Genomic DNA, 14410 nt, shown 5'->3' on the forward strand with positions numbered 1-14410 from the left:
ATCCCTACGACTCGACCTTCTTTCGGCGTGTGAAGAAGCGGGAGAAGCCCCCATTGCCCATCTTAGAGTTCATCGGGGAAGAAACAGCTCGCGCCGGGGGCTCTGGAGGCCCAGTGTTGCGAAGGAAGTCGGCCAGGTCACCGGTTTCGGTTTTGCGGTTTGAAGCAGATGGCATGATGCCATTATTCCGCTCCATTCCAACCTTCGTAGCATAGTTGTTCCGGACCTTGCCCGGGACACTGCCTTGGGAGCGCAAGGAACTCTGAGAAGAGCGGACCATACCGGACCTCGTACGTGCATTGGAAGCGACGGTATTCACCGAGAATGGCACAGGGGGCTTTTCAGACTCGGGTGGAGGAGGAGCACTGCGCAGGAAATCCATGAGGCTTTCTTCTTCGCGCTTGGGCTTGGGTTTGGATTCCAATTTCAGGAGCTCTTCCAGATATTCGTCGTCATCGTCGTCGATGGCATACGGGTCTCGAACGCGACGTTGCTTACGCTGAGGAGCAGGATCCTCAGATGCAGGCGCGCTTCCCGATGCCGAGGCCTTGTTTCGGTTTGAGTCCAGCAACCCCGTACGAGAGCCGAGGGATGTCAGAGACTTGTTGGGTGTGGAGCCATTACCAGTGCTGGCGATGGAGCTCGAGGTAGTGTACCCAGGATTGTTGTCTATTTGGAGATCATCCGAGTCAATAGTGTTCCGGAAGGGAGCCACCGTGCGAGGAATGCGGTGAGCACCTGACATTGGAGGACCCTCGCGTATGAAATCAATGAGCTCTGAAGTTTGAGAGCCACTGGTCTCGGCAGAGCGAGCCTCGAGTCTGGGCCGGTTTCCGCGAGAGGCAGTCGATCGACCGGATGGAGGTCGAACAGGTTGTGAGCGCTCCGCAGATGTAGAAGTCTTGGGCTGGGACGACGCATTTGGAGCGCCGGGCGCCTTGATGAAATCCGCAAATTCACGCGTCGCGTCCGCAGGAACTCGTGCTTCCCGTTCCTGTGCCGACTTGCTGGGCTTTGCTGGTCGGTTGGTCAAGCGCGTGGAAAGTGGAATGTGCTTGGGCGACTCGATAGACTTGGTTCGGGAGACTGGAGTCATCTCGCCGGTGGCTTTAGAAGAGACTGAGGCACGAGAACGGTGTTTCTCTTCGCCTGGCGGAGACGTGGTCTTCAGGAAATCAGCCAGGTCGGACGTGTCTGCCGTGTCTGATCGGGGAATTGGTCGGTTGGGAGGATCAGGGAACGTCATCTCCCTCACACTTCGGGGAGTGAGTGTGAAGTGGATGGTCTCGTCGCTGTTGATCAACTTGTCCAAATCGGCAATTTCGTTATCAGAATCTCCGCTGCCGCCAGATGCCCGGCTCGTTTCAGACGAGCTGCGCAGGCGAAGCGACGGAGAATCGCCTTGTGGTCGACCCATGAGACCCTTCAGCTTTGTCGACACTTGAGATGTAGTAGAACCAGCAGTCACTGGGCGCTTGGTCTCGCGTGAACTCCCGAAGCTTGAAGAGCGGCGGGTTTTGGTCTGTATGGAGGAAGAGACCGATGCCGATGGCCGGGTGCTCATGCGCTGAACAGCGGCTCGTTCACTAGTGGTAGGGCTTCGGTTGCTGCTCTGTACCAACAATGGAGCAGGTCTAGGGCGAGTTTTCGAAGATTGAGAGCGCTCGCTATCAGCAGAAGTCGGACGAGATGTATCGGGGGACGAAAGGAATGCTTGGAACTTCTCGACTTCGACGCCGTCAGAAGACCGAGGTGGGGGTGTGGAAGTCATGGCTGTTTTATTCCGATCGCCATCGGGTGCATCTTGATCAGTAGAAGAATTGATAGCCTCGACGGGTATCTTTGGTGTCTCGGGTTGAGCGGTCTCCATCCCTTGCGTTGGGGGTTGATTCTCCGCAACCGCTTGCATTTCAGGTCCACTAGTTTGTGCAGAGATCGACCTTGCATTCAGTAGACTGACATCCCTAGATGATTTCCGTTTGGGTCGATTAATCGACGAGGTCCATTTAGGCTTTTCGCACAACCCTGTGCCCTCAATGACTTCGGGATCTTTCTGATTCGACCGATCGTCCAGGGATGCCACAGAGACCCGAGCACTATTGGATTGATCGGTCAGATCTTCGTCATTTGGGCCAGCGCGCAAGGTTGCGACCATCTCATTAACCGCCAAAGGCGCCTCCTCTTCTTCCTCATGCAGGACAGACATCCTTGCCTTATCAGAATCTTCTGCTGCATCCTCGGGCAATTGTGACGTCTCGTGTTCTGTGGTGATCGCAACGCCAGGGGCAGTCTCGGCTGCATCCACATATTCTGCGGACTCATCATCCTCGTACATAGTCTCGAGTCGCTTTTTCTCGGAGGGGGTGGGCGAAGGTTGGTCTGGCGTGGCTTCCGCGTCCGCTTCCGCGTCCCCTTCCGCTGGAGTGTTGGTCGCCGCAGTTGGTAGGGACCGTGAACGAACATGACGGACCAGCTTGGGAGGATCAATGGCTGACGCGCTCACGGGGGAGTTATCACCGCCAGGGCATCTTGGCGCAAGTGATGGCGAGGAGAATACCATCAGACTGCGCGGTCGCACCTTGTGAGCAACAACGGCCTGCATCGTTTGTACCTCGCCCTCCAAATCACCAGTATAACCAGGAACCTCGATCTCCTGTACATCGTAGTCGCTCATTGGCAGGGGGACCATGGCGGGGTCGAGTGGCGGGGATTGCGTAGGGAGAGGTTCACTGGCGGTCATCGGTTCCTCGATAGTGGCAATGCTGCCCTTGCGACTGACGCCAGAGTATCCACGACGGCGGAATGATTCGCGAGACAGAGTCCGAGAGAGCGTGGTTCCGCGTCTGCGCTTCCTCCACGTCCGCCACAGCCGGCCCAAGGTCGGGTTCAGGGCGAGCTTCTCCATGTCGAGATCCTCCACCACGAGCCGATCGATCCTCTTCCGCTCATCGCCGGCTTCGTTGACCTCATCGCCATCGTTGAGCTTCGAGACCAATCGAGACCGCGCTGTCTCGCCGGCAATGACGAGCGCACGTTCGCCGATAAATTCGATGATTGAGGTGAGGAAAATAGACGCTGCCGGGGTGATGTTGTCGACATGACTAGTAAATCTGCGTGGCGCCCCATCGGTCTCGCCAAGACCATCCTGCGCAATAAATTCATCCTCGTCGTCTTCCTCCATGTCGCCCAGTCGAGTGTAGACCATGCATCGTAGACGAGTCAATTTCCAGGAGCGAATCAGATCAAAGTCACCGCCAGGCTCTTGGCCTCCACGGAACTCAGTCTGCTCATCGTCCGCGCCACCCATGTATTCACTCAGTTCCTCCTCGGCCGCAGCCACGACTTCTTTGGCGAGTCGGGGCTTCAGCACTTCGGCCATGGCCGGTCGAATGCATGCCAGCTGGGTTGACTTCGAGGCCGCGAGAATGTTGAATAGAAGGTTATCGAGGAATGCATTGAGGAGGGAGAGAGCAGCCGGGGTCACCAGCGCGGCGCCAGACCCGGACTCGTCCTCGGCAATAAAATCGGCCGCATTGAATTCCTGGTCGGCAGAGATGATGTCCGTCGCGGCGGACGAGGAGATGAATCCTGGTGCTGGGGTCACGGACGGCGGGGACATGAGGTTGACTCGAGAAAACTGCGAATCGGTCGAGACGACACTGGGGCTGCGGGAACGGGTCACTGCCCCGGCGTCCAGGAAGTCGGGTGCTTTGGCGGACTGCATTGTGGAAGCTCCCGTATTTAGGTCGAAGGCACTGCCTTGTATGTGTCCTTGACCCTCGATCAAGGGAAGCTGGGTAGAAATGGAATTTCTAAATCATCCTGTACGCCCGAGAGTCAGCCTGACCAGCTGAATGGGGGCTATTTGGTGCAACGAGCAACGTCCTCCCCCGTGACAGTGAATCGGTTGATTTTCCAACTTACCCGTTTGAATCAGATTTGCTCTGTAGCATTGAGAGAGCTTGCAGAAAAAGAAAAGCCAGAGCGAGTCAGGAGTAATTATCTCATCCGCGATAGTGGGGAACTTGGATCATTCGGGGGTCACTACCGAATTATGGATATACAGCAGTGTACGTACAGTGTAGGCCTTAGAGTTTGTAAGAGTAAAGTAGATAGTTATGCATATACTATAATCCTGTTTCTATTTTATACACACTCTATCTCTTTCTCTCTCCCTCTCTCCCCCACTCTCTCCCTCTCTCTCTCTCTCATATACACATATCTTTTTGATTTCCCCTGGCAAGTCCGAACAGAACATTCGATCGACACGCTAAATTGCCCCACACCCCTCGTTTCAGGCCCAATTGGCTATCGCCAGCCAATCACATCATTCAAGTGGACTCCGGCCCAGTTAGTCTTTGGCGCCTTTCCTCTTTCGTATAATTATTGATTTTTGCCTCAGCTTGTTGGAATTCTGCACGCATTGAATGGAAATAAATGTGTTGTCTCGGGAAATCGACCCCTGTACGAGGATAAAGTATTTCTAATAACTTCCAACTATTCAGATGACCCGCATGGGGCGCTGTAGTGCCGGTATAGCGCATTGCGTCCTTTTTCCACTTGTGCCGTTCCATGGGTCCAGGGGGTTCCCACGAGGCAACTCTTGTGGCGCAAAAATGCTACACATAGTCCGGAGCAAACTCCCTACGGAGCGGCCGATCCCTACTGTCGATTTTCCAGAAAACTGTACGGAATAATCGTAACTTCTACCGTAATCTGAGACATGTATGGATAAGTTAAATCTATCGCCCTACACAACCCAAGTCTACATGTGATGCCCCCGTACGGACCTGGATCTGAACCAACCTTTGTCTACCCGTGGTTCCTCCAACCGAATCGGCTTCCCAGGTTCCCGTAAATCCCAGGCACCCCCCGGTCAACGAATAGGATGCTTATACGGCCATCTTTGCGTTCACAGCTGAACTCGCAATCTATTACATATTAAGCCTATGGGGCCATGTGGTGCCTAGTGTTATGCCCACAGGCTACTGTCCTCCGGCACTAACTAAATACAATGGATATTGTTCGCAACCTTGGCGATCGGCATCTCGTACACTCCGTACATGTACTTGACCCACAGATCCGGAAAAAGTAACTTTTACTTTTATCTACTGTATTGCAGTCAGAACTCTCTGGATACAATAACAACCATATCTCAGATCCCATCACCATGCATAATCTCTTGTACCACCACTCAGCCCTAGAACCAACTTATTGTATTGTTGCCTGCACCCTCGTTCAAGTAGCTTACGCTCATCTCATCTCATCTCATCAAACGCAGGAGGCTCACTCACAGCCAACATTAAAATCCCCCTACGGAATTCCCTACAGAATGAAGTACTGTACAATATTCTCACCTTGCAACAATACCCCCATCCACTTCCAGTACATGTAACCCCACATCCACCAACTCCATCTCAACCGCACGCGTGGCCAAGATCGACAAAATCCCGAATATCAATCCCCCTGGCGGATTTCCCCCTTACCCAAACTCCATATCTCATTATGACTCGACCTCGCAAGTCCGATCTTCTCCCTATCAGGCAAGAAGGACGGCCCACTCCGTCCCTGGCTGTCAAGACCCTCATGGCAGTCCTGCTCGGCTCCACGCACTAGTGTACGGAGACTCTCCAAGAACCAAGGATTCTTGCCGTGATCGTCTTGATTGTCCCTTTTGCTGGAGTTGGATTGGCCGAATATCTCCTGAGTGTCCAGCTTGATTCTTGTTTTGCTTTTTATGGAGTATTCTCTTCGCCTTCGAAAATGGGGATGGCATATGCCACTGCAGAACTCCCTATCATCGACTCTACTGTAACTCCAGTCCCTACGATAATAACCCCTTACCAAAGATAGAAAGAACCGATCGTCAGATCCACATACATGCACAGAGAACTGATACTGACTCCAGAAACGAAGACTCGAAAACCAAAATTCAGTCTAACGTTACATGACTCTCACCTCTCACCGCATCGTCACACATGTGCATCAAAGTTAAACACACCAAACTTTCCCCGGTTTAACTTTCCCCCAGTCAACATTTGGACCTGTCCATTTTCATGTACGTGCGTACCTGTCTGTGCACAAGCCGTTGGTGATCGACGTGTAAATTAAAAACGGCGGATATCGACGACTCTATTCTTGGTCCTGCACGAGGCATTGTGATCTGTCATTTTGTGGTTGTGCGCTTTTCTACTGTATATCCTGAAGTGTTGGTTTGCTTATGCCAGGTGATAGTTTCCTGTAGGATGTACATGTATATGTACCTGTGTGTTCTCGTTGGATTTATCATACGTCGATGGTGTGCTGTAGGTAAGGTCCGAAGTAATATCGCGATGGATATGTCATTTCTGAGCTCAGTATGGAGTATTGAGGCCATCCATGTATTGTTGTTTGCTACCACTAAATACCGCTATTCCTCTCTTCCAGCAAGTTTTCAGGAAAAGACTTTAAGGTAACTACAGTATAAGCACTGGAGATAACCCGATCACCCGTTAACCCTGCATCGCTACGTAAACACTACTGGACCTCTTCAGGCAGTCCGCACTGGATACGTACTGTATGGTTTCCCCGCTGCAGAACCCAGTCCCACAGACTATCTACATAATGGAGGAAAGGGCGGACGGAGTATACGGAAATTCTCCGATTTCTGGAAATTATATATCTATAACAACAATCACAAGTACAAGTAGACACACGATACGACACGTCCACTATCCACAGTAAATTTTTCTTACACTTGAACAGTACATTTTAATTAAGTTAACTTTTATATAGCATCGCATCAATGCACAGAGAAATTCGGCACAGACAGCGCCACAGTCCATCTCTACAAGGAAAATCCGGGTCCTATCTCCCTGGTGTACAATAGATATACATGTAACATGCACCAACTAGCTAGAGCGCGAGCGCGAGCATTGTTGTCCCAGCCCCCATCCTAGTACCACTATAGATGAGACTGAATGGATCTGAATGGTAATCGTAAACGAGATACATTCTAGATCTAGATCGACGTCTCCAGTAGAAGCCATCGGCAGGTCTGGTATCAGATATGTTTGAGCATAGTGGATAACGGATTGGATAGGATAGAATAGAATGGATGGTACAACATACAACACAAGTACCGTATGCGCGGGAAATTATATGCAATGCAAATATCCAACATGGATTAAACAGCATCCTGTTTCACAATTCGTTTGTGCTAGGTTTGGGGCAAGAAAGACGGAAGGGATCCTGAAACACTGGGCTTGTGCCTGGTCATTTTCAGTTGTTCTGGGGGCGGGAGGGGGGGAGTCTGGATTTCCGTGGGGCTTGTATTCCGTGTACATTCACGTTGTACTCGGGTAGAAGGTAGTGTAGTGTAACGTCCGGCTAGAAGGATCTAGATTGCAGATCCTTTGTGGGAGGGCTGTGGACTACGGCTTCTGGTGAGTGCATACTGCATTGTGGGATTGTAGTACACGCTACTTCGAGGCTTCGAGGTCGAGTACGTGTCTATTTTTGGGTTGGAACGCAAGGCGTGCTGTGACTTTGGGTGTTGGTTGCCTTGTTTAGGTGAGACTTGGGTAGCAGCCCTAGAGGGCAAGGAGGAGCTGATCGGGCTCACTTGGACGTCAGGCGATGTGCTGACTTGAGGCATATACTTACTGTACATCAATACCTACATAGTAATGTGGCGATGCTGGGCATGCTACGCTACGTCATTTCCTATACCTTGAAACGTTGAAAGCTTTGAAACTGTTTTTGAAATTCAGGTGCTTAATCGGGAAGATACATGGTTGTCGAATGCCGACCCATACCAACCCTTGAGAAAATTTGAGAACTTTTCCTGGCTGAAGAGCCGTCCCGTTGTGTCCGTCGCCCAGGTTTGGGCGACTCCGAAAGAAGCATTTTCTCATAATCGTAAATCGTAGAAGGGGTTGCCGTCAAGGCGCAGGAATGGCTTAATTCTGCGCTGGTAAAGATTTGGTGCCGAGGTCGTGGGCAATCACGCCGGCAAAGAAGCTCAGTTCATCAGGGCCAACATCAACGTGACCGTTTGTGAGTCTGTCCAGGAGGAACTTCTCAATTCTGTCCAGGAGGGCGTTGTGATGGTCCAAGTTGAGAGCCGAATCGTTTGTCTTGCTGGGCTGCTCTTCGGCGCGGAAGATGATCAAATCATTTAATTCATCTTGAGTGAGAAGATTGCAGAAGGTGCCGATGACATGGCTAGAGATCAGGTCAAGATACAAGGAAGATGATCCGTCAGGACCCATGGTGTCGGCCTCCTGGCCAAGACGAATGTGGTCGACCTGATTTCGAAGGTAGGATTTGAATTTCGTATCGGCAATCCCATGCATTCCGTTCATGTAAGCAACGAAAAGACTTCGGTCCAGGTCCACGGCATCGCGCGAGAACTCCTCCGGCTTAGTGGTGACTTTGTTCAGGAACTCATGTGGATCTACATCGTCATCGGAGTCGTTGATATCCATGGCGTCGAGCTGGTCCAGAGTACTTTGAGTGTTGGATTTCAGAGCCAGCAGCATCATCTCATGGCAGGTCATCTGAGTATCGGGAGTCTCCTCGTCGTCGGAGACTTCGGCTGAGTCAATATACTGCACGTTGGCGGCAAATCGCACCGCATTCTCCTCAAAGGAAATGAATGCATCGTCAAAGGACTCGGTATGATCTTCGTGAGTCTCAGGGGCATCTCGAGAGGTCTCATCCCAGATCGAGAAGTCAGACGCATTGCCATCATCCTCATCCTCATATTCTTCGTCAGAAAGCGCATCGTACTCGGAATCCCCATCGGAGCTGTAGCCAGATTCCGAGTCCGACTCTTCGTCAGATTCAACAGCAGTAGAGGAGTTCTTCAGGATGGATTTCAAGAAAGGATGAAGTGGTGGCTTGGCAGGGAAAGTCGAGATACTTGATTGCGCAGGGTTGGTACCAGCGGATGTGACCGAGACTTCGTCTGAGCCATAGCAACTGTCATGAGAGAAAGACATTTCGAGATGGGAGCAAGTGGAAGATGCAGAGCCCCACGAATCTCGGTGGGGAGTTGGGTTTCCCATTCGAGGAACGTATGTGGTGTCCATGTCTGCAGCGGGACGATTGGTCGTTGTCGTGTTGCAATTTGCCCAAGCTAGCGAGTTCTGGAAACCTTTGTGCCAGTAACCGGGAACTCTTGGGCGGGATGAGGACGGAATAACGAAGTCAAAGAGGTGCGATCGGGTGAGGTGCGATTAGTCGCAGAGTGTGTTTATTCGAAAGTGCGAAAGCGATCAGTCGAAGATTGATCACTGGATCGAAGTCGATTTAGAAAAAAGACAAGGGCATCGAAGGCCTGCAAAGCACAGAGAAAAGTCCATGGTAACAGACACACGTGGAACGTGTAGGATTTAAACAGACTTGACGGGGACGTCCCCAGCAAGAATGCAGTAAGAAGACATGTTTCACGATAGGCTTGCAGTTAAATGTTATGTTGTCCTTGCTTTCCGATCTGGTGTGTATGGTAACAGGACAAGCGGACCTGGTTGCTGTGGTGATAGGACGGGATTCGATCTCTGTCGCAGATTGTAGAGAAGCAGCAAGTCTTGTCGAGATGCATGTAGGGTGTGAAATGGATAGAGAAGAAGATGTGAAAGTGGTCGTCGTATTGGCGCGACGCGATGCAAACGGCTCCGGAATGTCGCGGAATCTTAAGATGTCGCAACTGGCCAAGAGCTTGATGGAGGGAGAACGTTGTCGCAGGAGAAAGTCGCGACGAGGGTCTCAGGAGAGATAAAACGAGGAGAAGCGAGGATAGATGAGACCGTTACCCACGTTCCGCGGGGTGTGACGAGGGGCAAATCGGGTTGAGTCACGTCGACGTCGGAGTGAAAGTGACGGCGACACGAAAGGCGAGATGATCAAAATAGTAGACACTGCAGAAATGCACAGAAAGAGGAGAGTTGAAGAGTTTAAGGTCACCGTCTGGAGCCCTTTGTGGAGAGAAAAGGGAAGAAGTGAAGAGCCGGGTTTCTCGCCGTCATCCTGACTCAGCCCAATGTGGACAAACTAAGCCTAATCGGGCCTCACCTATTCTTCTATTCTGTTCCTATCTTATTTCCAGATCCTTCGAACAATACTCAGCATGTAGCATTTCACTAGCATTTCAAATCTTTATTGATGATTATATTATCATACGATTATTCTACATCCGTATGGCACGCGGATTTGTGATGTCGGCTTTCGCCATAGCCGAACATGGTCAGCGGACTACACCAGTCCTGGCTTTGTGCCACTTCCAACATAATAGGAAATACCCAACTTGACTCACTAACAAGTAATGACAATGCCCCTTTGTTGACCACTCAGCTTTCAAGAGCCCTGGAGCCTTTGGGAGATATTCGAGAGAGAGAAGTGGGTGCCCTATGCCTGACGTTAATTGCGTCATTCTTAGAACTGGCTTTCACCTGGGTAGCGACACTGTGGTTGAATGCCTTGCTTATTTCGTTTATCCGGATTTCATCTGGGCCGACAGCATCCACGCATAAGCGCCTTGGTTCCTGATGTAAGAACCAGACACGGATACCTGCCCTGTGGCAAGTTGCAAGTTTCAAGCTGACGGGCAGCAAGCTTATCGAAGACCACCCAAAACGTCATGTTGAACCTCGGCTATGCAAAAGCATTACCTGAAATCAACTTCAACTAAGGCTGTCAATTCCACAATCTAGCATGGAACTGCTGTCTCGCTGGCTATAGCTTACGATTTATTATTGCCTCAGGGCCCCATGGTCCAAATCCGGCAGTCAACAACAGCCAACAAAGGGCAATCAAAGCACCTTCGCATTGCGCCTGTGGCCTTGAGAATACCTCGACGCACTTGGCTAACGGTATTATATTAGAGACAAAGAGACTAGCTCCACCTCTGTTGGGGAGACACTTCGCCTTGACGAGTCAGGGACTTCCAGACTACTCCGATGAGGGAACAAAGTGTCAGATCCCCTCCACTGGTAGTGTCAAAGACTTGTTCTTCGCCGCATTCAGCCAAGGCCTTATCCTGATCGACTACCCCTTCATGTGCTCCAAATATAGAACATGGGGTCGAAGCAAACACACCAAACAATGATCGACGATCTCCTGCAGATCAAGATTCTAAATTTCCGAGCCGCGTCCCCGGTGCTTCTACAGCATCTACGGCAGATCTGTCCTTCTCGAATGCCAAAAGTCCTTCCGTGCATTGCTGCCGCGGGCTTGACATTCCGCCCAGCCTCTACATTCCAGGCCACATTCCAGCACACTTAGCACGTACAGGACATTGGCCAATTGGCACTATCATCTCCATCCAATTGAAGTGCATTGACAAATAATGTTGAAGTGATGGTAGAGGGAAAGGGTGGCCAAGTCTAGTGCCGATCCTACCTTCGCCTAAATCATGTCTTCTTTGGGTAGTCAATGATCGGATTACATCTAGCATGACGCTTACACTGGAGCTACAAGCTTGACGGATGATCAGCCTCGGTCTAGCTCTGTCCTGGTTCCTTGACCAATCCTTGACGTCCCGAAGAGCGTACCGGTCTACGACCAGCCTCCCTAACGGTCTTGCTCCTTGGAGGTATGCTGATCTCCAATCAAGGGTATCGGTTTGACATGCCTGGGAGACCCGCTCCACTGGCTCACCTGATGCCTGATCATCCGCTGCTTCGGGCGTAGTGATGGAGGGTTACATTCCAATGGGTGGCTGCCCGGCACAAAGCCCCTTTAGGAATTGACAGCCAGTCATAGCTCCACAGCTCACAATTGGCCCAGGAGCTCTGCGGAGTCTTGGATCATTCTTGCGGGAGGTTGGTGGAGCTCTCCATCAGCCAACCGGGTCACCCGCAGCACATTCCTGGTCCATCTTTAGAGCACTGGAATGCCTCGAGAAATAATGAGGCTGGTAACCCAGCAGCTATTCAAATAGGGCTTGCATCTGTTTGTTTGCTTTGCTTTCTTTGCATCATCTGCAGTGTTTTCTTTGATTGACAAACTATCAAACATCAAACATCAAACACTCCTTTACACCATTTGCACTCTTCGGATCTCCGGGTCGATCCCCGAGCTATTCCAAACCTTCCCACCTCTATCTGCGACCTTCTTTGTGGTTGTCCAATCACGTCTTGTCTTTACACTTCGACTCGCTGACTACACTTCATTTGCTCGCTGCAAACGGAAATCCCACAAAATGTTCGCTCAACAGTACGATCATTCGTTCAATGACTTGTTCAACCAATACGTGAACATGGATACTTCTGCCGCTGATGGCAACAAAGACTCGTTGTCTGGCGATTTCGATCAGCTTTTCCAACTTGACTCATTATCAAGTGAAAGTGGCGATCTCTCACCCACTGTCTCCACTTCTAAACGCCATCAATCACCGCAACATTGGGGCCAGGAGTGGTCCCTGCAGAATGACGGAGCTGCCGTCGATCATTTTGCTACTCTTCATGACACCGTCCATCCTTCCGCCATCTCAGATCTTGGACAGAGCAACTTCGAAGTCTCCTCTCGCCCTACAGCAACCAACGGTCTCTCTGCCTCACCGTCTACTCCCCCAGCTACTCCCAGACGCAAGCCCACTCAGAGCGCTCTAATCACTCCCAAGTCTATCCGCCATCGCAGCCCTAACGACCGCCGCGCGCTTTTGCGCAAGCAAAGTTTCTCTCCCAGCTTGATGCGTTCCTCAAACCTTTCCAAAGGAAGAATGGCATACCCCGAGGCTTGGGCCCAGCGCATCCAGAACTTCAACCTTCATGGTTCAGAAGATCGTCTCCCGCTGTCCCCTCCTCCATCAGACGTTCTTATTCAGCATGAGAACTTGTCTACTGAACAAACTATGAACCAAACCAGAGACTCCGCTGAGATGCCTCCTCAGTTCGACGCACGGATGATCCACCCTTCCCCTGCAGTCTCCATGCCCTCACCAAATGCTGCTTTGCGCCAACATCAGCAATACATGGGCCACCCCAGCTCTTCCAACCTGACCAACTCCAGCCCTCCTTCCGCAGATGATATCTTCTCTTCATCTCACTCATCTGATCCCCAATCTCTCTCCTCGTGGCAATCAGACCCTCTCCATGCCTCCTCTCTCTCATTCACCCCAGACCTCCAGAGCCAAGATACTCAAAGCTGGTGGTCTCCCATGCCTACTCGGGTCGCTCAGCAACAAGCCGCCTACCTAGCATCTCCCACACCCCACCGCCCCATGCAAAGCGTCGGAAGCCAAAATGACATGATGCAAGGAGGTCTCATGATCCAATTCGATCCCTCCTTCGACATGTCAGCGGATTCTTCATTCTCATCATCTAATATGATGCCCACCCAAAAGTTCACTACTCCCTTCACCACCTCCCAGGTTCACCACACCTCCCGCTCTCCATCCCTCTCTCCCAAGGCCGAGACATCACCCAAGAAGGCCAACCACCGCCGCCCTCACAGCCGCAAGCTCTCAGGCCAGAGCATGACCGGCCCCAAGCCCGCCAAGACATCTGGCTCCTCTCCCCGAGGCTCAAACAAGTCTGTCAGCGTATCGTTCGTCAACTTTACCGCTCATGACAGCAAGAAGATCCTGACTGGAGTTGCTCCCTCCGGCAGCTCCAAGACCAAGGCTCGTCGTGAGCAAGAAGCCCGCGACCGACGTCGCAAGCTGAGCGAAGCCGCACTTCGGGCAGTGCGCAGCGCCGGCGGTGATGTCGAAGCCCTCGAAGCTGTTCTATGCTAAGCTTTATATTTAATCTGATCTATTTGATTGTTCTGTTTTCCTTTTTTTTTTTTTTGTCTGCGTTCTTGAGCCGGTGTTTTTGGCTTATATCATTGGGAATATCTGGATTGCTTTCGGTGTTTGGTATTTTTTAGGCCTTCTGGCCGGGGTGACCGATACACCCTCCAAAATATTAGATTGCTCTAATGTTTAGACACTTACGTGGATATCTAATTCCATAATATTTTTGACTATCCAGCTTCTGCTGTAGATTTGGCTCGTTTGTATAATTTTCGTCATTACTATATCTGCATCCTTCTTGATTAAGCTGGTGAGTCCTGTCCTTAGAAATTTAATACTCTGCATTGCTAACTCTTATCATAATCTCTTGTCTTTACAGTATACAATCTCTCGAGGTGCATTCTGATACTGCGGCCCTATGTAAAGCCTCTTTATCCATTTTTCCTTCTTCCTTTCTTTTCCTTTGTCACACTTCGAATTTTACTTGCAAACCCAATTGCCTCAAATACAGTTAGTAAGTACTCTACCTTCTAGCCTCAAGACTCTACAAGCACCCTTGAGCTCTTCCTTCCTCTTACCTCTTTCCTTCCCTCACGCACATGCTTAACATTGACATTTACACAGACCTTGTGAGTACTATATTCAAATATCTCACTGTCATCTCTAGTTCTCCTCATTATAGCTACTAAC

The 14410-nt window shown here is 50.8% G+C and overlaps 3 protein-coding genes across 3 annotated transcripts; 1 reads left to right on the forward strand and 2 right to left on the reverse strand.

Annotated features, from left to right (window-relative positions):
* Window positions 1-4: 4 nt before the first annotated feature.
* Window positions 5-3724, reverse strand: PENARI_c004G09272 (uncharacterized protein; the record flags this gene model as incomplete). The annotated part of the gene is made up of 1 exon (XM_022629335.1): window positions 5-3724. The coding sequence occupies one exon, from the start codon at window positions 3722-3724 to the stop codon at window positions 5-7; it is 3720 nt and encodes a 1239-aa protein (XP_022491129.1).
* A 4216-nt stretch (window positions 3725-7940) lies between these two features.
* On the reverse strand, window positions 7941-8984 carry PENARI_c004G10520 (uncharacterized protein; the record flags this gene model as incomplete). Its single annotated transcript, XM_022629401.1, has 1 exon — window positions 7941-8984. The coding sequence occupies one exon, from the start codon at window positions 8982-8984 to the stop codon at window positions 7941-7943; it is 1044 nt and encodes a 347-aa protein (XP_022490890.1).
* Window positions 8985-12184: 3200 nt separating this feature from the next.
* Window positions 12185-13720, forward strand: wetA (developmental regulatory protein WetA; the record flags this gene model as incomplete). Its single annotated transcript, XM_022629264.1, has 1 exon — window positions 12185-13720. One exon carries the CDS (start codon window positions 12185-12187, stop codon window positions 13718-13720), a length of 1536 nt encoding a protein of 511 aa, XP_022491048.1.
* Between the last annotated feature and the right edge of the window lie 690 nt (window positions 13721-14410).

This window comes from Penicillium arizonense (assembly GCF_001773325.1).
Source record: "Penicillium arizonense strain CBS 141311 chromosome Unknown PENARI_contig004, whole genome shotgun sequence".
Taxonomy (NCBI): domain Eukaryota; kingdom Fungi; phylum Ascomycota; class Eurotiomycetes; order Eurotiales; family Aspergillaceae; genus Penicillium; species Penicillium arizonense.